Here is a 23,127-nt window from a genome sequence, read left to right on the forward strand (position 1 = left end):
CATACTGATAATATTGTTATGTCTCGTCTTGCAATACAAAACTGATACATATATAGCAGTTTGTAAAATTTAATATGGTTTTGTTCTGGTTGGACCATATTCACATCATATGATATTTATGTACGAATTTATTAATGGAAATGGCTCTGTATAGTGAAAGAGAGACCAATAAAAAACAAATAAAATCCATATCAAATAATTTACATGAAGAACAATTTACTATCTGCCACAACAATTTAATAGCAAAACTTTCTACTACAAAACACACATAAAGCTTCGAAACCAACAAGTAACTGACACGTGTCTCTTACACAACCTCGCATTTCACCTGGAACTCGGACGGTACGTTCTCTGTTTTTCTCCTCCGTTTCAGCTTCCTGTTTTCTGACGAAGACGATGAAGACGAAGTATAAGACCTCTTTGACGTGATCCTCACCGGATCAGGCTCACCGGAATTAACTCTCAACGGGAAATTCAACAAAGCGCGGGAACCACGCATCCTAAAAGCAGCTCTATCGTAAGCAAACGCCGCGTCCTCCGCCGTCTCAAACGTCCCTAACCAAACCCTCGCTCCGTTTTTCGCCGGATCTCGAATCTCCGCCGCGAATTTCCCCCACGGCCTCTGTCTCACCCCTCTGTAATGCTTCCCCTTCGCCGTCGCCGCCTTCTGTTTCTCCACCGTTGCCGCTGCGAAGCTCTCCGCCGGTTCGGCTTTAGCCACCGGAGAATCGCTAGGGCGCTTCGACGACGTTTCTAAGTCTACAAATTCGGTGATACAACTCAAGTCGGACGACGGCGATGACGTGTCATAGGGGTCGTTAAGGAGTCCGTAGACTAACATATCTTCGGAATCGTTCTCTTTCAACGGCAAGTCTCCCCAGCTCTCTGTGAAACAAGAACTCGGTATTGACTCAGCGAACCGCAACTCGGCCTCTCCTCCTAGCAAGTGACGTCGTATCGACTCCAACAAAGCGTAGTCGGATTCTACCTCGCTCTGTCCGTACATCATTACAGAGAAAATGAGTTTTTTTGTTATGTTTCTTTTTTTTAATTGAATTGTCAAATGTCTGATTTTTTTTCTCAGTGGAACGATGGTGGAGAGGTTTATATGGTGGATACTAGAGGGGATAAGGTTCATGAACCTGGAAAAATTAAATTAGTTTTTCATGTTTTTCAATTTTATTAATATAGTGGGAAATTAAAAAAGGCTGGAAAATATGAAAGTTGTGGATTTTTCATAACCACGAAGGTTCGTGAATTAAAACACGTGCGCTTTATCCACAGAACGAAAGCTTAGGGTCAAGATGACGTCATGAGATTTACGGAAGCAAGATTCTGATTGGTCTTTGTCTCGCAACTTGTCTTTTGTTTTGTCGATTGGTTTTGAATTCATATTCCGGTTTTATTAAGCAACTTGTCTCGTGTTTGGTTTATTAATAAAACCAAAGTCTTCATCCGTTATTATATTTCTTGCAGCGGGTATGTTTTCCCTCATTTGATTTTTCAAATGTAACGATTTTATTTGGGTTTAGAAAAACGATTAATATATAACTATTGGAGATATAAACAACAAGATTTTAATTTTCTTTTTAAATTTACCAATAAATATAACCTTCAAAATAAGAGTTTATTAGTTAAAAGAAATATTATACGCTATCAAACAGAATATAAAAAATACACAACTAGGCAACTAGCTATGAGATGTGTTTATATATCTATTTAATATTCACAGTGTTACCTGTATCAGATATAGTGTAGGTTAGCATGTGGTGTATGTTAACAGTTAGTTGTACAGTGTAAGTTAGCTAACCACACTTTGTAAATAAGCTAGAAACATAGTGTACAGTAAGCTTTAATGTGAGATTCATATTCATAACAAACTCGTCTTCTCTCTCGCATTCTCCCTAGTTTTTCCTTTCTCAATATTCTTGATATGGTATCAGAGCTTCACGATTCATGAGTTCCTCCCTTCGTGAGCTTACATTTCTTCATATCTTCTCCATCATCCTTTTCGTTCATCGATTCATCGTTCGCTATCTCCGATCGATTATCTTTTCCTTCTCCATCTTCTTCGATTGAAGATTTGCGGTTCTGATTCGCTCTTTCGTGGTGTTTCGTCTCTTGATTCAGCTCAACGATGACTCCTTCTCAATCCAATCCACCGGATCCAACATCGCCGTCTCCGATCACCGATCATTACGACAATCTAACTATCTTCATAACTCCGATCATGCTGGATTGAAACTCGTCACCGATCGCCTTACCTCTGGTGCTGATTTCCATTCTTGGAGACGCTCGGTGAGGATGGCTCTCAACGTTCGCAATAAACTAGGTTTTATTGACGGTACGATTCGCAAACCTCCTCCTACTAGTCGTGACTCTAGATCTTGGTCAAGATCTAACGATATGGTAGCTACCTGGCTTATGAACTCAATTTCCAACAATATAGGCCAGAGTTTGTTGTTCATGTCTACTGCAGAATCTATTTGGAACAATCTCATGTCAAGTTTCAAACAAGATGATGCTCCTCGCTTTTTTGAGATTGAGCAACGTCTCAGTAGTCTTACACAGGGATCTCTTGATGTTGGTGCTTACTATGCTAAATTGATTACCTTGTGGGAAGAATACAAGAACTATATCGAATTGCCTGTTTGCACATATGGTCGTTGTGAGTGCAATGCATCTTTGTTGTGGGAGCAGATGCAACAGCGAGGACGCGTCATGAAGTTCTTGATGGGATTGAATGAGGCTTATGAACCGACGCGTCGTTACATTCTCATGTTGAAGCATATTCCTCTCATTGAAGAGGTTTTCAACATTGTTTCTCAAGATGAGAGACAAAAGAACATCAAACCACCTTCTAAGACAGATTATGTATCCCTTCAAGCTATTGGACCTGCTCTTGGCTCTTCTGGCACTGTATCTGAGTATATGGATCCTTCTGCGTATGTTGCTGCGTATAATACTTATCGTCCTCGTGGTAATCGTCCTCTCTGTACTCATTGTGGTTAACTTGGTCATACTGTTGCCACGTGCTTCAAGTTACATGGATATCCTCCTGGTTTTAAACCATCTTCTGGATACCAAGGACAAGCTTCTCATCCTCGAGCTTCCTCGGGATATGCTCCACGTGGTCAAGCAAATTACATTCCTCGCTCTCAAGCTCCTGCTAAATCTGTTGCTAATGATGTTACTGGTGCTGTGAATGTTGGGTCTACACCTTATCTGCCTCCACCTGCTGTTCTAGCAAGCTCTCTGGATGTTAATCAACTTACATCTTCTCAGCTCCAGTCTATTATTCAACAGCTTCAATCTCGTGTTCAAGTCTCTGACAATGTTGCTTCTTGTTCTGCATCTACTATCACTGAACAGGGTGTCATGGCTGATCAATCTTCTGCTGGTACTTTTCTTACCTTATTCTCTAACCTACGTTATCATCATCACACATTTACTTTCAACCATCACTGTCTCTCCATTCTTTATAATTCATTACCTCCTGGTTCTTGGATAATCGACAGTGGGGCTACTAGCCATGTTTGTGCTGATATCTCAAAATTTCAAGAAGTCTTTGCGGCTTCTGACTTAACAGTCTCTTTACCTAATGGAACAACATTTCCCATCATGCATACTGGCACAATTCGTTTATCTGACACTCTTGTCTTACATGATGTTTTGCATGTTCCTTCATTTCATTTTAATCTCATTAGTGTGCATTCACTTCTTCATCGTAATAACTGTTCTGCATATTTCTTTCTTGATTACTGTTTTCTTCAGGACCGTTCTCAGGCCTCGATGATTGGGAAGGGTGATGTGTTCCATACTCTTTACATACTGAACCTGCAAGCTTCTTGTTCTGCTTTATTTCCTGCTTTATGTGGATCGCTGTCTATTGATGGTTCTGTGTGGCATTTTTGTCTTGGTCATCCCTCTACTGCCAAGTTGATGTTAAGAGTTTTCAAGGCTCCTAAGACAAATGTTGTAGTATAGTGAATGTCGAACCAGTTCTGAGGGATATCAAAGCACCGAGAATGCAAGTACTCACTTAATCTAAGTGCAACCAATGATTTAGATGAGTTTTAAACTACTACTAATACTAGAAAGCAATAACAGAATGATACTTTCTTGACTAAGGGAAAAGAGAACTCATGGGCATAGGGATTAGACCTTGGGTAATCAAGTATCGAACTAAGGATGACAAATGATCAATCAAACTATCAACCTTAAGCCTAGACACAATTCTAAGCAAGCTCTATTTCTAGATGAATGTTCATTTGCTAACATATCTCAAACATCAAATGTCTTTGGTTGAATAATATGAAAGCAATCATTACTAACAAGTCTATTAGCTATTTTAGCACCTTTAACAACAAATGTCTTTGGCAAAGTATACTAAAAGCCTAGGAGAGTTGTCTCAGGCATTTCATCAAACACCTTTTGGGTGGGAAATGTCTATTGATCAACTTTTGAGTGGCCAACTCAGAAGATGCATTATGAATACTCTACTAGCAAGGAACAAGAATGATCTACACTAAAACATCCTAGAACTAACCTAATCACCATTAATCTCCCTAACCCATGAATTCAAAAAGTGATTACTCACTAATCTTCATGATTCCTCTTAAACCCATATTGGATTTCAGATTAATCATGTAGAGAAATAGATAAGAAATCAACAAGAACACAAGATGAAAGCAATGAAATCTGAATCAAAAGAAGTTTTTACTTGTTCTTCTCTCTAGGAAAGATATTATCTGCCTCCCATGACTTACAAAAAATACTTAACTTAGGTTTAGAAAGTGTAAAAACATCAAAACAAATGACTAAAAGGCCCCTGAAATAACATAAAAATCGTCCAAGCAAAACACGCGGAGCGACCTAGCATAGTCGCTCCCAGGAGGTCGCTCCCGACGCGTTTCTTCGTGTCTCGCCCCGTCAAAACGCGAGCGACTTGAGCTGGTCGCTCTGGCTGGGAGCGACCTTGGTAGGTCGCTCTGAGGGGTCGCTCCAGGATGCTCGATTTTGGTGTCTCCGGACGAGAGGACGCGGGCGACCTTTGTGTGTCGCTCCGGACTTCGGGAGCGACCTCAGTGGGTCGCTCTGAGAGTTTGCTCCGGGCTTCGTTTTGTGTCGTCTCGCCATGGAAACGCGAGCGACCTCGGAGCGTCGCTCTGGCAAGTCGCTCTGAGAGGGGTGTCTCACGATAGAAACACGAGCGACCTCTCCATGTCGCTCTGGCTGGATCGCTCCGGGATGTGTGTCACATCGACTTCACGGCGTCGCTCCGGTGAGGTCGCTCTGGTGCGCTGCTCGTCCGTTGATCGCTTTAAACAGTTTTTTTGAGCTCCAAATGCACCCAAATGCCTCCAAGAACTCCATGTGGTACTCCAATACCTGATAAAGACTCATGTATGCAAAATGCAACCTAAACATGGCTAAATCCTAGTCTATATGATCAAAATGCACATGGGTGAATGAATAAAACAATGTAAATATGCAAGATATCAACTCCCCCAAACTTATTCTTTTACTTGTCCTTAAGTGAACTTTCTAGAACTCATATGGAGAGAAGTTTGAAGGTGGGAACTCATAGCCAAAAGAAACACACAAAGCACTCAAATCAACATCTAAATTCAGCATTAGTACACCCTCTCTTATTATACTCTAGCTTCTCTAGGCCTATTCAACTCTTTTCATCCCTACACTCATCATCATGCATTCACACATGCAAATCAGCCAACTCTCAAGTTCATTAAGCATAGCATCAAGTGAATTCTTGCAAATGGTCAATTGGTCCAAATCATTTGGTTGAGTAAGGGAAGATTTTTATTCAAGTGGGTCAAGAGGTTCGAAATCCATGATCTTTTAAAGTGGTTTACTCTCAAAACAAGTAGTCTTGACATTGCACATAATATATCTAAGAAAGGGACCAACTCATGCATACAATGTTCAATCTCCATTGTTCTACCCTTTTTCCAAACATACAAGTTACACAATCACTTCCCAATGTCAAGCCCAACTTCCATCTCTCACCAATAGATCCCAAGAATACTTTACACATAAAACTCTTTTTCTTTGAAATCTATAAAGGATTTTCTCAACTTCTAAACAAATCTTAGCTCTAAACAACTTTGCTAGCCCTTTTTTTTTTCTTTTTCTCTTTTTTTTTTTATTTTTATTTATTTTTTTTTATTTTTTTCGGGGGCCAAGGCATTTCATAAACTCGAGCTAGACGTTTATCTATTAATTCCAATAAGATTATCCATTTAAACACAAAGAGTCTATTCTTTTCCTTCGAACTTTTCATGCTTCCAAACCATAGTCACAACACTCACCCCCACCTATAGCTAGACAATAGAGTGCCTAATCTAGCAAGAATGAAGACCAAGCATTGTCGTTCCCGATGCTCTCAACATTATGCACATGTAAGGCTTTTCGAAAAAGGCTTCACTCATCAAATAATGAAAGCTCAAAAGGAGGGAAGGGTTTTTGGAATGGTATACCACTCGAGTTTGTCAAAAAGATTGGCATAAAGGATGTGACAACTCAAGTGTGTATATCCATGACTCAGTACACAAGGGACCATGAGCAAGATGCATTAAGTTCGTTCAGTTCAAATAAGGTTGTACTTTGCTTCAAAGACTGAGTTTCAGCAATCAACAAGTTTCAGGAAGAGTCTTCAAGGCTCGAAGCATACAAGTGTTTTTGAGAGGTGCATAAGCTACTCAGGTGCAAAGTAATGTTCTTTACAAGGCATTTCAAATCATTGCTCACAATGCAAGTAAATGTTACCTATATGCTCTAGACTCTCCTAGAAATGCAAATGATGCAAACTAAATGATTATTATTATTATTATTTTTTTATGCAAAGATATATGTATAATGCAATGCATGAGACTCAAAATCATCAAAGCAAGCGTGATCAAATACTTGGTACCTCCCCCAAACTTAAATGACACAATCTCTGTGTTGTCAAGGAGAGAGAGATACCCAAAAAGAGAAAACTAATATGCAAAAAAGAAATGGTATATACAAGGGAAATTAGTGGACTACCTTCTATGGGGAATGAGTAGAGGGAGATGCTCCCTCCTCGTCGTCCTCAGGTGGTAACTCTTCAAGGTGCTCATCAGCAAGAGCGCCCATCTCTTCAATGTAGAAGACTTGCCCGAACACAGTTGATTTCTTCATTTTCTCCTTGATGTCAAAGTGGAGAACATGCCCTTTACCCAAATGGAGATCAATCGTACCCTCTTTCACCTTAACAATTGCTCCTGCTGTAGCTAAGAATGGCCTTCCGAGAATCAATGGGTCTTGAGCCTCCTCACCCATCTCAAGCACCACAAAATCTGTAGGTATCTCATACCTTCCAATCTTCACAGGTAGGTCCTCTAAGATGCCCACAGGGTACTTCACTGAACGATCAGCTAACACCAGAGAGAGTCTACACTTCTTGTACTGAGTGAATCCAAGCTTCTTTGCAACAGACAAATGCATCACGCTGACACTAGCTCCCAAATCGCAGAGACATTTCTCAAATACCATAGGTCCAAGAGCACAAGGTAGTGTGAAGCATCCTGGATCCTCTAACTTCTCTGGAACATCAAGCTTTTGGATGATGGCACTGCACTCATGGGTAAGAATCATCATGCTTTCCATTTCCTTCTTCTTTGCAGCTACAACATCTTTCAGGAACTTGTTGTATTGAGGAATCAACATGAAAGCATCGATGATGGGCATTGCAACCTGAGCTTCACTCATTTGCTTCTCAAACAAAGCCTTGTACTTCTCTAGCAGCTGCCTCTTGAATCTACCAGGGAATGGTAGTTTGGGTTCATAGGGAGGAGGAACAAAAGAATTCTCACTTGCTGGAGCAAGAACTTCACCATCCTTCACTGTTTTCTTCTCTTCCCCAACCTTTCCTTTACCCTTGGCTTCCACAATCTTCTCCAAGATTTCATCATTGATTTTCTCATCAACAATCACCACTTCATCATCTAAGTTGATGGCCGCCTCCTCACCTAGTTTCTCAGCATCCCTGGTGAGGATTGTAGGAGGTAACTGCTTACCACTCCTAAGGGTGATTGTAAGACCCGATCCTGGATTCCCCAATCCAACCAGACTGCAGCCTCACCAAACAATACAACCAGTTTCATTTACATATTCAAGTTCAAGTGTTAAATAATTCTAAGTATTTTTCATAGTTTTGAAGTTCCAACATTGACTAAGGCAAATAGATATTTCATAGATAATAACCAAGGTTCATACATCATTCATCATCCTAATAAATAGATCACACACTAGAATCGCATAAGTTCACAAGTTGCACAATAGGCTACAATAATTACACAATTTTCCGAATCAACCCAATCACCACACATCTTCCCATGGCCGCGGTCCTCATGGTGCTTTTCCCTTACCACGGTCCATTTCTGGTCATGGTTCCAACACAGACAAACACACAATCGCAAGGTTAGATTACAAAACAAGAATCAGTTCACATTGCATGGTCGGATCCAATCTAGACAAGAACAATCATCAAAAATGTCAAATCTGACCCCTTTAAAAAGAGATCCAAATACCAAATAAAATTCATGATAATTCATGACAATTCAGAAGAAAAATAATCAGATTCAAAAGAACCGGCTCAGATCATGGTGATCTCGGCCATGATCAGCCCACACAAGAACAAGGGGCTTTCATGGGGATTTGATCAGGCCTAGGCCTTAAGATCGATAGATCCTTCCCTGTAGCATCATAAAACAATCCCTAGTACAATATACATGAAGAAAACTGAGTAGAAGAAGTCAGAGTAAGGAGCAGCCAATCGATCCAAACCGGCCAGACTCACACGGCCATCATCCGCGGCCTTGTCCGGTTACTCTTGGCTACACCTCTCACCTTAGGAGTTCGGTCTCCAGGGGCGACTTCCTTCTCTTTCTCCTTTGCCTTCTCCTTGTCTTTCTGTCTCAAATCCATCCTCTTGATCAAACGCCCAACACACCAGGAACACTCAAGAACAATCTCTTGGATCCAATCGGCCAATCCAAGGTTTGTGTCTCTCTTTCTCTCTTGAATTTTCTCTGTGTTTCCCTCTGTCTCCATATGAATAAAATCGACCAGAATGGCAGAAATCAGAGAGTGAGGACGACTTAAACTGCCCTCAACCGCCTGGGGTAGCAGTTACCAAGAATCAGATCCCTTCTTCCCAAAACCGCCCCATAACCGTACCATAACCGCCCATTGGCGGTTTCTTCCCTTTTCTTCCTTTGACAAATCGATCACTGAGCCTCAGCTAACACTCTGTAAACTTGTCCACTCGCTGTCCCAAGCCTAAGACCAATTTGGTCGAACCGTCCCATACCCGGACCATCGGCTCGCCCAGTAACCGTCCCAGACTCGTCCACACTGATCCGAACCAGAACGCACCGTTCACCGGATTGAGCTGACCTCCAGCTGTTCCCAGCTGAGTGAGCTAGTCCACCAGCTCCCGTGAGCTGAATAGATCTTAGTGAACTGAATACCAGCTGAACCGAGCTGATTGAACTGAAACCAACACTCGTCCAGCTGCCTAAACACTCACTCAACTCCTTTAACCTTGTTTCCATCCTATCCTGGTTATGTCTCAGCTGACTGATGCCCTTAACCTTCATTTAGGGCCATGATACGCTTGTCTCAAGGTCCAATGACCTGACTGGTGCGTCTCCCCGCACCATGGCCCGTCCGGCCGATCCTATTTATTATCGGGGACATGACAAGTCTCCCCCACTAACTTGGGATTCGTCCTCGAATCCATGTTAAGTGTTTCCTCAGGAAGAAATTGTCTGTACCAGTCCAGATACATAACTTTCATTTTTGCTTCTGTTTCCCAAGTGATGAGGTCTTTACCATTGTAATCCCACACCACTTTGATCATGGGAACTGTCTTCTTTCTCATAGCTTTCTCTTACCGATCCACAATCCAAACCGGCAAGGTTTCCAAAGCCAGGTCCTTACCAAGGTCAGCAGGAATCTCGGGCAAGACAATGTCTTGTTCAGACAAACATTTCCGGAGTTGGGATACATGGAACACATTGTGGTATGCATCCATTGCTGATGGCAAGTCCAACTTGTATGCCACTGCACCCACTCCCTCTATGATTCTGAATGGACCCAAGTACCTAGGATCCAGTTTCTTTCGTCCAGAAACCCTGGTCCTACCCTTAAAGGTAATCATCTTGAGATACACCAGGTCATTGACCTCAAACTCAAGATGTTTCCTACGCTTATCTTCATAGCTCTTTTGGCGGTCCTGCGCCTCTTTCATCTTCTCTTTGACCATCCTGATCTTTTCAGTGGTCTGTTCTACAATTTCAGGACCCAACATGCTACGCTCCCCCACTTGGGTCCAGCATAGGGGTGTCATGCACGGCCTACCATACAAAGCCTCATACGGCGACATGCCAATGCTTGTATGGAAGCTGTTGTTGTAAGCAAACTCCACTAAGGGTAAGTGTTTTTCCCAAGACTCCCCCCAGTCTAACACACACGCCCTTAGCATATCCTCCAAGGTTTGGATTGTCCTTTCAGACTGCCCATCCGTTTGAGGATGATAAGATGTGCTCATATTCACTCTGGTTCCCAAGGCCTTTTGGAAAGCCTGCCAGAAATAAGATGTAAATCTTGGATCTCTGTCCGAGACAATGCTTGCTGGAACACCATGCAACTTCACTATTTCGTCTAGGTACACTTGCACAATCCTATCAACCCCATCCCCTTTCTTGATCGGCAGGAAATGAGCCGACTTGGTCAGACGATCAACCACAACCCATACTGCATCTTTCTTATTCCTGGTCGTGGGAAACCCAATCACAAAATCCATTGTGATGTGATCGCATTTCCATTCTGGTATGGGTAGTTTCTGAAGTAGACCACTGGGAACCTGATGTTCTGCCTTCACCAGTTGACAAGTGGGACACTTAGCCACCCACTCTGCAACATCAGATTTCATCCTCACCCAATGGTAGTACCTTTTCAGATCCCTATACATCTTGTTCAGTCCATGATGAACTGAAAACTTAGACTTATGAGCCTGTCTCATAATTTCTTCTTTGAGTTCCTTATCATTAGGAACACTGGCCCTCCATTGACCAAGATGGTACCATTGTCAGTTGTCTGGTACTCGGTCTTGTCATTGGCGGCTACTTTCTTTAGATTTTCATCCAGGCCTTGTGCTTGCCTGATCCTGGTCAGGAGATCGGCCTGGTTCACTGCCTCCAACCCCAATGGCTCATCTGAACCAACCAAGGTGTTGAGGTTCAAGGACCTGATCATCCCTTCCAGTTCATCCGCCTCCCTCTCAGATGACACTTCTGCCCTTCTGCGGCTCATAGCATCAGCCACTAGGTTAGCTTTCCCAGGATGATAAGCTATGTCCAGATCATAATCTGCAACAAACTCAATCCATCTCCTCTGCCTTAAGTTTAACTCAGGCTGAGTGAATATGTAATTCAAGCTCTTATGGTCTGTGAGTATTTGCACCTTGGCACCATAAAGATATGATCTCCATATCTTTAATGCAAATACTACTGCAGCCATCTCCAAATCATGGGTAGGATAGTTACCCTCATGCTTCCTTAGCTGTCTGGATGCATAGGCTATCACCTTCCCATGTTGTGTCAAAACACAACCAAGACCAGTTATGGATGCATCCGTATACACCACATAAGGCTGATCAGTCTCAGACAACACCAGGACAGGCGCATTAGTCAACATGTTCTTGAGTGCTGCAAAACTTTTCTCGCACTCCTCAGACCATGTGAACCTCACGTCCTTGCCTGTCAGCTTAGTCATAGGTTGAGCTATGCTCGAGAACCCCTTGACATATTTCCTGTAATAACCAGCCAACCCCAAGAAGCTTCTAACTTCCGTAGCATTCTTTGGCTGTGGCCATTCCTGAATACATTTTATCTTATCTTGATCCACTGAGACTCCTTTATCAGACACCACATGTCCAAGGAACCCAATGCTCTTCTGCCAGAAACTACACTTGCTTAGCTTAGCAAAGAGTTTCTGTTCCCTCAAACGGCCCAATACCGCCCTAAGGTGTCTTTCATGGGCTTCTTTTGTCTTGGAATACAGGAGTATATCATCAATGAAAATGATCACAAACTCGTCCAAGTATTCCCTGAAGATGCCGTTCATCATCTTCATGAATGCAGCAGGTGCATTGGTCAGTCCGAACGGCATAACTACAAACTCATAGTGGCCATACCTAGTTCGGAACGCTGTCTTCCTCACATCATCTGGTGCAATGGGGATCTGATGATACCCAGAGGCCAGGTCAATCTTGGAGAACCACTTGGCTCCACGGAGTTGATCCAACAACTCATCAATCCTGGGTAAAGGGTACTTGTTCTTCACAGTCACCCTGTTCAAACCCCTATAATCAATGCACAACCTAAAGCTACCATCCTTTTTCTTAACAAATAGGACTGGTGCTCCCCAAGGTGATACACTAGGGCGTATGAACCCCTTCTCAAGCAACTCCTCAAGTTGCTTCTTCAGCTCTGCCATCTCAGCTGGTGCCATTCTATATGGACTTTTTGATAATGGGGCCGTTCTAGGTTCCAATTCAATGATGAATGGGTCAGCTCTATCAGGGGGGATGCCCTGTAGTGCCCCAAAAACATCCTGAAATTTCCGAACCAACGGTATACCCTCTGGGTCACAGGCCCCTACAACCTCATCGGTGTAAACGGTAGCCAAAAAGGCCTCACAACCATTTCCAAGCATCCGTTCTACTTGGACTGCTGAAACCACCAAACTACAAGAGGTTGGCTTGATTCCTTGGTACTTAATCGGAGGTCCAAACTCGTTCTCAAGTTGCACCCTTCCCCGGTGACAATCTAGAGTTGCCCGATACTTTCCCAACCAGTCCATGCCCAAGATCACTTCATGATGCTTGAGGGGGACAACAATCAGATCTATAGGCATCGGCCTATCCAAGATCACCACAGGGATGTCCTTAACCAGACTGAGTGAGTTCATAACTTGCCTTCCGGCCGCACTCACTCGTTCAGGACCATCCCATGTTCCATACTGGAACAAACCTTTTCCAATCATACTTGGATTCACAAAACTATGTGTAGCTCCAGTATCAAATAACGTGTGTGTTTCCACACCACCAATACTTAAGGTCCCTACACAAGACCCATCAAAGTATATCTATCCATCCTAGGTTCCATACCATGCAATTCTACTGGAATTGTAAAAGTAGTAGTCTAGAATATTACCAGTGATCGCTTGGAAAGGCTGAGTCCCACCCACATCCTTGGATATTTCATACACACGAGGTGTTGAGGTCTGACCTCGTCCCTGGACTGGCTTGTTAGCCTCTCCACGACCCTTACCCTGGTTGCCTTGCAACTTAAGGCAATCCCTGCGGTAATGGCCCTTCTGGCCGCAGTGGTGACAGGTCCTGGACTGACCCAACGGGCTTGGACAATCCTTGGCTGAGTGATCCATCTTACCACATCAAGTGCAGGCACCCATGGCCTTCCAGCATTCTCCACCGTGGTAGCGACCACACTTAGGGCACTCTGACCTACCACTTGAGGCTTTACCCTCCTCGGTCGAGTCCCTCTTCCTCTTCTTGTCACCACTCTGGCCCGAGGATACCACCACACTCTTCAGCTTCTGTTTACCCTCCTCGGTGAGGTTGGTCTCCAGCAAGGCCATCCTCTCAACCAACTCAGAAACCGTGTGGAACTTACAAACAGAACAGTAGGTTCGAAGCTCCACCCTTAGGCCTCGGATGAACCTTCGGACCTGAACCTTCTCATCCTCCAGTTCTCTTCCCACATACCTCCTGAGTCGGTTGAACTCTTCTTCATACTCACGAACAGTCCTCCGTCCCTGAGTCTAGTCCAGGAACTTGGACTCCAAACGATCCCACGCCTTAGCAGGAAAGTACTTATGGTTGAACTCAACCTCAAAGTCAGCAAAGTGCTCAATGGTGCCATTGGTACGCTTGTCCAAGGCTAACCACCAATTATGTGCATCTCCCTCCAGGAAATGCACTGCTATGTCCTTTTGGTAATCCTCAGGACATCGTGTGGACTTGAAGTTTCGAACCAACCTGGTTCTCCACTCGTCCGCCTCCATAGGATCAACACTTCCAGCAAAGTGTTTGGTCCCCAACTTGGAGATATGCTCCAGCACCTTCAGGTAGTCCATACCATGCACTGGCCTGACCAGTGGGTCTATCTCAATCACCTTAGCCACACGGCCAGCACCAACATAAGCCACTCCAGTAGCAACCCGAACCGGGGGATTAGCCTGTCCCACAGACGAGTTCACCAATGGTGTGAATGCCTGTGTCAAGGAGGCTATCTGAGCTCCCATGATCTGCATAGCCTCCACCAAGCCCCTTATGGTCGGCTCAATGACCTCCTCGGCACCAGTGACCCGAACATTGTTTGCATCAACATTCTGGCCACTCCCAGCACCAACGTTGGACGACCCAGTGTCGTCTCCATGGACTTACTCTTGCTGCTCGTCCACATTAGTTTCATTAACCTCAGTAGGAAGAGTTGGACCCACTGGAAGTCCGGTTACATTGCCCACCTGCTCCATGTGAGAGACAAGGTTTCACTTCTTAGATTTAGGTTAGGTCAAGAGAGATGAATGAGAATCGTGGGCTGAATCCCGTAAATAAACTTGAAGAATGAATATGATTTTATTGATGAGTTGAAAGATGATGAATACAAAGGGATGTATCTTGAGATGATTACTAAAGAATACGTAATGCTTTTAATCTAGTACAAAAGTTGATATATGGAAAGAGATGGCTTGTCTTTTATCTTCTCCGTCTTTATATAGTCTAGGTTTCGTTGGCAACCCTTCAACTGTTCTCCTAGATATTCGGCTTCAATTACGGAACTCGCTTTAGGCTCCTTTTGACCGAGTCTCTTAAGGTGTTAGCTCACTTTCTGTCGTGACCTCTGCTATGATGTCTCCCAGGTCCAGTCGTCAGCTCGGCTTTCAGCTCCCTTTGTTATGATGGGCTTATCGCAACCCACATGCTAGCTCACGCTTATCGGTACCTCACCTGAGGGTCATATTCGGGTCCAACAGTTGCCCCCAGCTTCCGAATAAAATCCTTTGTCTCGGAAGCTAGAATCTAGCTATCGATCTTATCTTTTCGTTAAGATAATGATTAGTTCTTATCCTATTTAGATTCAGCTTACTCGATCTAACGGTCTTTATTACGTTTGGCAGAATCTACGGTTCAGATGGAGAGGGTTTGAAATGACTTTTCCGAATCTCGAGAGGTGATGGGATATAAAGCGGTGAACATTAACTGCTAGCCTCCCACTTTCTCCACGCCTCCGTTCGGTTTTCAAGGTAACTTCTCTCCTCTCTCTTTATTTTACTGCGATTTTTTTATCTTCCTCGTTACTTTTCTCTGCAAATTCTCTCCCAAACCTTGCAATCGATTTTCTCCTTAACCTTCCCATACTATGGATCATCCGAAAGAAGGTTCCGGGGAATCCGGGATGCCTCCCTCTGCTTCTGGAGCTAAACTACTGAAAGTTAAGCAAGAAGTCGGAGCCAAGATGAGGAAGGGGAAAAAGACAGCCAGGGAGGCAATCGCGACCAGAGTTTCTAAACGGAAGAAGAAAGACGATTCTAGTGGGAGCAGTCCTCACTCGCCTTCGTTGCTGAAAAATCAAGACGTGGTTAACCTCATGGTTCAAGCTCTCGGCCAAAAGGAGCTTGGCCGTGCCTGTAATTCCGACGAAACCCCCGAGACCGCTCCGGAGGGTTGGTTCTGTTGCCATGAGAAGTACATCTCCAAGTCTCACTTGAGATTTCCTCTTCCGACCCTACTGCTTGATCTACTAGATCATTATCAGTTAGCCCTTTCCCAACTCTGTCCCTCGGTTATCCGGGTGATAAACGGCTTTATCACTAGGTCCAAAGAGGAGGGGGTTAGCGTCGGTCTTACCGAACTTATGAGCCTCTTTTCCCTGAAGGAAAGCGCCTCTAAGGAGGGTGGTACCGGGACCTACTACCTCCCTAGTCGTCCCAATCATGTTATCTTCAGATTCTCTAGTAGTGATGATGACTGGAGGAAGAAGTATTTTTACGTTAAAGTTGATCCTTCGACGGTTCCTGTGGGTCGGAACCTTAGGGTCACTTGGACTAATCCATCTGGTTAGGAATTCTAGGGATATGCTTTTTCCGTTTTATTCATTTATGGCCGAGTAACCTTTTTGCTCTGATTTACTTGCAGAAATCGAAGATCCTCCGAAGCTCTCTACCAAGCTCACCAGGGCTCTATACCGCAAGTTGCAGCAGAGTCCCTGTACCTGGGTAGCCTACACCACTTCTCGAATAAGTGCAGCCAGATTCCCAGATACCTACAACGCCTCTTTCCAAGATCCCATTCCTGCTGAGAACCTTGAGAGTAAGTTCTTGTTCGAACCTTTTTAATGATTTTATCGCTTTGAAGTTTTTAAACTTAAGGATTTCCATTGTTCCAGTTTCGGCAGGCGATTCAGTTGTATCGATCTCAACTGGTGCTAGTGCTTCGGGAACTGAAAAGTCTCAGCCAGGTGACATGACTCTGCGACCATCATTCCGTTCTAGGGGTAACCCCTCTAAAGCTGCCAGTGCTTCTCGTGGAAGCGACAGGAACCAAGGAGGATCGTTCCTTATCTCAATGAAGGAAGTTTTGGACGACGGAGGATCCAAACCTGTTGTCGAGACTACTCCAACTGAGGTTGTAGCTCAGGATGCTGCTCCTCTCCCTGAGGTCCAGGTGCCGGAGGCTGACTACCAGGCTCCGAAGGGTACCTCTGAGGTCGAGCCGTCGAGACACAAGAGGCCCAGGACCGATCAGGGCGGAGCTCCCACCCGTTCTTCTTCCTCGTCCTCTAGAGGAGGGACTGTTGGGTGGAGCTTTACCCATTCGAAGCCTGGGTCGATCCTGGACGACTCTTGGGGCCTAGCTGCGATAATGAGGCACCTGAAGAGCGTGGGATGTCCCCTTCCAGCGCTCAAGGACCTGACTAACCGAGATGAGTATCTCGATATTGCTCACTGTATGGGTCAGGTACGTGATCTCTATCTGTTCTTTGTTTACATTCTTTGGAGACGATGATATATATATTTTTTTGGATTTATTGCAGTTGGCTGGGGCTGTTAACAGGGCCCAGCTCAGGTTTGAGAATGCTCTGTGTGCTGCCCCCAATGCTGGTGAACTTGCTGAGGTTACCGAGATGGTTAAGGCAGCCAAAGCCGATCTTGACCAAGCCCGGGTTCGAATTTCTGAACTCGAAGCCGAAGTGACGAGGCTAGGCTCGAAGGCCGATGCTCAGCAAGGAGAGATCGAGAGTCAAAAGCTCGATATCCAGGTGAAGAGCAGGAGGATCAATGATTTGGAGGCTGCTCGAAAGATAGCTGAGCATCAAGTACGTGAGCTCATTGCCTCATCCCAGGATAGCCAGAAGAACAAGGAAGCTGAAGTCAAGCTGGCTGTCAGGGAAGGGAAGAAAGAAGTCGCCGAAGCTTACGGCAAGATCCTGGTCTGTGTTAAGGAGAAGTTTGCTAGGAAGAAAGATGAGGTCAACGCCTTGGTGTACGCTCAGGAGCTCCAAGCTAATGCCGACCTCTTGAAGGATATGCTGAACAACAAGATCCAAAGCGTTGAAGAGGAGTACAACCAATTGGTGGCCTTATTACCAGAAGCGACAACTGCGTATGAGAAGGCTCAAGTCTCTGACTTCTCGGTCAGCAAGCTTCCTCTTCCCCAGATCTCGGAGAGTTCAGGTACTTTCGAGATTAACATGTTTAATCCATCCTTTTCTGGGGAGTATGGCTCTAATTTGGGTTTGATGGCTCCTGACTTAGCTCCAGTCGAGGCAGCAATAGGAGGTGATGGCAATGTGGTCGATGAGGGAGTTCCTGCCGGTGCTGGTGATCCGATTCAGGAAGAGAAGGAAGATTGAGAGCTACGGCTCTTTTAGCTTTATGTTTTGTGTTTTTAAGACTTCGGCCTAAGGGCTTTGTTTCGTTATGCATTATGACTTAGTGCCTGAGGAGGCCTTTAAACCTTAACACTTGCTGGATTTCAATAGCCTGGGGAGGCTTTTAAACCCTTTCTTATGTTTAAATCGTGGCTATTATTTCTGTTTTAAGTTTTTGAACTTAACCTCGTTTCATTTAATCATAGTGATTGCGAATCTCAAATGAGTTGTGTGCTGTCATCGTTGAGTCGGATTAGGACCTTTAGTCTTAATTTATGATAAGCATTTAGCTTAATGGATATTCGGTCGTGATAACCTTAAAGAGAAGTTCTTGATTTTAGCTCGGGGACCTGAGTCCGATTCGAAAGGTTCTGGGACCTGGTTGTTCAGGTTCGTAGGAACCTGGATTTAGATTCATAGGGACCTGAGTTAATTCGAAGGACTTCGAGGCCTTTGAAGTTTAACGGATGGAATTGAGGAATTTCGGGATTTTCCTGATTCTTTAGGATTTTAAGACCTTTCGATTTTGATAAGGGTTTCAAGACCTTTTGGTTTTGATTAGGATTTTAGGACCTGGTTGATTGTTAAGGATTTTAGGACCTTGCTGATTGTTAAGGATTTTAAGACCTTGCTGATTGTTAAGGATTTTAAGACCTTAGTTTATGTTAAGGATTTTAAGACCTTTGGGTGTATTAAGGATTTTAAGACCTTAGGTTCAGGTTTTCAGGGACCTGAATGTATTCGAGATTGTTGAGCTTAGGTCCCGATTTAGGGGGACCTAAATTTTCTTAGAGGGTTTTAAGACCTTTAATGTTTATGAAACTGAATCAATCGTTTTATTAATATCAGATATCAGAGAATACATGATTCAGATTATTTACACAGTAACTATTTTTAGGCTAAGTGTTCTTGGTAACACCTGCCCCTTTGGCTTAGGTGAGGAGGTTGGTGAGAAGAGGTTGGGGCTGCACTCATGACGGAGTTGCCTACGTACCCAGTCAAGGGATCAAGCCAAACGTAGTTCAGGGGTTTTAGGTACCTAATGATAGTATCTTTTGAGGTTCGTGGCATTCCACGATCGGATTTCAGGTACCCCGGTTCGTACCTTCTGGAGTTTGTAAACTCCGGGTCGTACTATGTGGATAATTCGGTAGGGTCCTTCCCAGTTGGTTCCTAACTTTCCAGCTCCCGGTTCCTTTGTTCCTTCGAACACTTTCCTAAGCACTAGGTCCCCTACGGCGAACTGTCGGGGCCTTACTTTGGAATTGTAGTGTCGTGCCATTGCTTGCTGATAATTTTGAATGCGAAGCAAGGCTTGGTCTCGTCTTTCCTCGATCAAGTCGAGGCTATCCATCAGGAGCTGGTTATTAGCTGCGGGATTTGAGGTGCAGAGCTCCCGTCTGAGGCTACCTGCGGTGGTTTCTGCTGGGACGACAGCTTCCATCCCATAAGCTAAGGAGAAGGGAGTTTCCTCTGTAGCTTTTCGTGGGGTGGTTCGGCAGGCCCATAGTACTTCGGGTAGTTTTTCCGACCAAAGCTCCTTTTGGGCTCCTAGGCGTTTCTTGAGGTTTGCTAAAACTGATTTGTTGGCAGCCTCCGCCTGTCCGTTCCCTTGAGGTCGCCGAGGTGATGAGAAGGTGAGGCGGATGTTCCATTTATCGCAGAAACTTTTGAAGTCGTGGGATATGAACTGTCCTCCATTGTCGGTTACGATTTCGTATGGGACGCCATGCCTGCATACGATGTTTTTCCAAACAAATCCTTCGACCTCGAATCTGTTTATTTGTTGGAAAGCTTCAGCTTCAATCCATTTCGTGAAGTAGTCGGTTAGGACCAGGAGGTTTAGTAACTTCTTTCCTTTCCCTGAAGGTACTAATGGACCTATAATGTCCATAGACCACCTCATGAATGGGTAGGGAGCTGATATGTTAGACAGCTTTTCCGCTGGTTGGTGTATGATCGGTGCATGCCTTTGGCATTTGTCGCACGATGAGGAGTAGACCTCACAATCTGCGATAATGGTAGGCCAGAAGTAGCCTTGTCTTTTTATTCGGATGGCTAAGGCTCTGCCTCCGGAATGGTTTCCACAGGAACCGTCGTGTATTTCCTTCATGAGTTTCATAGCTACTAGGCCGGAGACACTTCGTTTGTGGAGGGCTGACTCGATTATACAGTATCTTGCTGCTAAAGCTTTGAGTTTTCGAGCCTCCCACTTGTTGGGTGGAATTTTTCCCTCTAGGATGTAATCCATGATTGGAATTCTCCAGTCTTCTCTCCCTACAACTTTGTTGTGAAGAGAGGAGGGAGATTCCTGTTCGGGACCTGGTGCCGTGGTGCCCCCGGAGATATTCGTTGGAGTAGGTTCTGGGTTCTGAGGAATATCTCCAATTTCCTCGTTATCCCCTGTGGTTTGTGTAGCGTTCCTAGAGGCGTTTTTAAGAGCGGTGCGGCTTCTTGTTTGGACTTTATAGACAAGTGGCTCCGAGGTCTGGATGGTGCCCCCGGAGGTACTCGTAGAGTTAGGCTCTAGGGAGTCTGAACTTCGGTGAGTACCTTCACTTTTGTCGTTGTTTTCCGGGTTCTGGGTTGCTTTCCTGGAGGTGTGCTTTCTAAAGCTGCGTGTTCTAGTTTTCGGGAACCAGAATGTCGTGAAAACTTGGGTAGCTACCGTCGGGAGGCTGTTATCCTCTATTTTTTCCTTTGGTTTGCTATCCATCTCAGCCTTGGTAGCTATGTCGATACTTGGCTTCTCGATTCCTTCCACGGGTATAATTCGTTTTACGAGAGGGTCGGATGTGGAAGCTAATGCGGCGAGCGCGTCTGCTGAGGAGTTCTCCCCTCGTGGGATCCTCGTTAGCTCGAACTTGTCAAACTGCTTTGTGAGGTTTAGGACGACCTCGAGGTATGCCCCCATTCTTTCGTCCCTTGTTTCGTATTCCCCGTGAAACTGGCTAGCTACCAGCTGCGAGTCGCTGTAGGCGTTTAGCTCCCGAATTCCGAGGCTCAGGGCGAGCTTTAATCCAGCGATTAGTGCTTCGTACTCGGCCTCGTTGTTGGAAGCGTTAAATCCAAGTCTATAGGATTGTTCGATGGTTTCTCCGGCTGAGGAGGTTAGTCTTAAACCGACACCGGAGCCTTGCCTTGACGAGGCTCCGTCCACGTATAGGCTCCATTTCGGAACCTCTGTTTCCTGGTCTAGATGTTCGGATGCTAGCTCAATAACGAAATCGGCGAGGACCTGAGCTTTTGCTGCTGCTCGGGGTCTGTACTCGATGTCGTACTCGCTGAGCTCTATAGCCCATTTGGCTAATCGTCCGGATTGGCTAGGGCTATGCAGAATCGTCCGTAATGGTTGTGAGGTCATTACGATGATCGAGTGCGATTGGAAATAAGGTCGCAGCTTCCTGGCAGCTGTCACGACTGCTAGGGCTAGTTTTTCCATGGTGGGATATCTCGTCTCGGCGTCTATTAAGCTTTTGCTAGTATAATAGACAGGTCTCTGTTCGTTTTGTTCCTCTCGTACTAGCACTCCGCTGACTGCAGCTGCCGACACGGCGAGGTACAGGTACAGTGGTTCTCCTACTACAGGTTTGGATAGTATCGGAGGTTCCGAGAGGTAAGCCTTCAGCTGTTTGAAGGCTTCTTCGCACTTTTCATCCCATAAGAACTTCTTATTATTTTTCAGAAGTTTATAGAATGGAAGGCATTTATCGGTGGACCTGGAGATGAATCGATTTAGTGCTGCGATCCGTCCGGTCAATCTTTGTACCTCTCTGGTCGTTTTAGGTGATGGCATTTCCAGGAATGTCGCTATTTGTTTCGGGTTGGCTTCGATGCCTCTTTCGGTTACGAGGTAACCTAGGAATTCGCCGGAAGGTACTCCGAAGGTACACTTAGCTGGGTTTAGCTTCATGTCGTATTTGTTGAGGATTTCGAAACATTCTCTTAGATGGGAGATGTGGTCCTCCCCCTTTGAGGATTTGACTAACATGTCGTCGATGTAGACTTCCATGGTTTTTCCGAGTTGTCCAGCGAACATTTTATTTACTAACCTTTGATAGGTAGCTCCCGCGTTTTTCAAACCAAACGGCATGACCTTGTAACAATAGGTTCCTCGTTCAGTTATGAATGCGGTTTTCTCTTGATCCTCAGGATCCATCATAATCTGGTTATATCCTGAAAAGGCATCCATAAAGGACAAGAGCTGGTGTCCAGCCGTTGCTTCGACCAAACGATCGATATGAGGTAACGGGAAGCTGTCCTTAGGACAGGCTTTGTTTAAATCGGTGAAGTCTACACAGATTCTCCATTTCCCATTCTTCTTTTTTACTACCACTGGGTTAGCTAGCCAATCGGGGTATTGTACCTCTCGGATGGACCCGGCCTTTGTTAGTCGATCGACCTCGTCGTTGACAGCTTGGGCTTTTTCTAGACCTAGCTTACGACGTTTCTGTTTGATCGGTTTAAAAGTAGGGTCTACATTGAGCTTATGAGTGGTGACATTTGCATCTATGCCTTTCATGTCGCTGGTGGTCCATGCAAAGGTTTTGATATTCTGTTTTAGGAATTCGACGAGCTCCTTTTTGGTTTCGAGAGGTAGCTCGGATCCGATGCTCACCTGTTTCTCAGGATTTGAGTCGTCGATGCTAACTTTTTCGGTGAGGTTCTTAGGGGGACCTCGGATATTTCGTTGCATTTCGCGACTCTCCTGGATCTGTAATTGCTATTGGGGGGATTCTTTTATGATCTCGAATCCTCCCAGGTAACAGATCCTTGAAATCTTTTGGCTACCGTGTATGGTAGCTATTCCGTTGGTTGTTGGAAATTTCACGCATTGGTGATAAGTTGAAGCTACTGCTTTCATCTTATGAATCCAAGGCCTTCCGAGGATTGCGTGGAAAGGGGATGGTTTGTCGACAACTATGAAGTTGGTCATTTTCATGACTCCGCCAGCTATAATTGGGAGCTTAATTGTTCCCAATGAGGTGGCTGTTTCACCTGAGAAACCTACGAGGTTGGATTTCTGGTCGACAATTTCGTAGTCGTCTATTTCCATTCCCTTTAGTGCGTTGTAGAAAATAAGATCGACGGAGCTTCCGGTGTCGATCATGAGCTTAGG

General features: G+C 44.7%; 3 protein-coding genes across 4 annotated transcripts; 1 reads left to right on the top strand and 2 right to left on the bottom strand.

Moving 5' to 3' along the window:
* Window positions 1-271: 271 nt before the first annotated feature.
* Window positions 272-1,006, bottom strand: LOC106381868 (ethylene-responsive transcription factor 2-like). The gene has a single exon (NM_001315741.1). The coding sequence runs from the start codon at window positions 1,004-1,006 to the stop codon at window positions 308-310; it is 699 nt and encodes a 232-aa protein (NP_001302670.1). The 3' UTR covers window positions 272-307.
* Window positions 1,007-16,271: 15,265 nt separating this feature from the next.
* On the top strand, window positions 16,272-18,179 carry LOC106381867. Of its 2 annotated transcripts, XM_048748251.1 has the most exons (4): window positions 16,272-16,447; window positions 16,524-17,095; window positions 17,172-17,811; window positions 17,893-18,179. In XM_048748251.1, the coding sequence occupies exons 2-4, from the start codon at window positions 16,601-16,603 to the stop codon at window positions 17,988-17,990; spliced, it is 1,233 nt and encodes a 410-aa protein (XP_048604208.1). In that variant the 5' UTR covers window positions 16,272-16,447; window positions 16,524-16,600; the 3' UTR covers window positions 17,991-18,179. The 2 variants fall into 2 exon arrangements, with proteins under 2 accessions (XP_048604208.1, XP_048604209.1); XM_048748252.1 differs by lacking the exon at window positions 16,272-16,447 and having other exon boundaries at window positions 16,597-17,095; window positions 17,899-18,179.
* Window positions 18,180-19,047: 868 nt separating this feature from the next.
* LOC106378481 lies at window positions 19,048-22,704 on the bottom strand. The gene has a single exon (XM_048749153.1). It carries the CDS (start codon window positions 22,702-22,704, stop codon window positions 19,048-19,050), a length of 3,657 nt encoding a protein of 1,218 aa, XP_048605110.1.
* Window positions 22,705-23,127: the final 423 nt, after the last annotated feature.

The sequence above is a fragment of the Brassica napus genome, chromosome C2 (genome assembly GCF_020379485.1).
Source record: "Brassica napus cultivar Da-Ae chromosome C2, Da-Ae, whole genome shotgun sequence".
Taxonomy (NCBI): domain Eukaryota; kingdom Viridiplantae; phylum Streptophyta; class Magnoliopsida; order Brassicales; family Brassicaceae; genus Brassica; species Brassica napus.

What these genes read in the sequence shown, in the direction of transcription:
- LOC106381868 (NM_001315741.1), bottom strand. Translation starts at nt 1,006, where the DNA reads ATGTACGGACAGAGCGAGGTAGAATCCGACTACGCTTTGTTGGAGTCG.
- LOC106381867 (XM_048748251.1), top strand. Translation starts at nt 16,601, where the DNA reads ATGACTCTGCGACCATCATTCCGTTCTAGGGGTAACCCCTCTAAAGCT. An exon ending in TTGCTCACTGTATGGGTCAG is followed by an intron (nt 17,096 to 17,171) that starts GTACGTGATCTC and finishes GATTTATTGCAG; the next exon opens with TTGGCTGGGGCTGTTAACAG. An exon ending in CCAGATCTCGGAGAGTTCAG is followed by an intron (nt 17,812 to 17,892) that starts GTACTTTCGAGA and finishes CTCCTGACTTAG; the next exon opens with CTCCAGTCGAGGCAGCAATA.
- LOC106378481 (XM_048749153.1), bottom strand. Translation starts at nt 22,704, where the DNA reads ATGCAACGAAATATCCGAGGTCCCCCTAAGAACCTCACCGAAAAAGTT.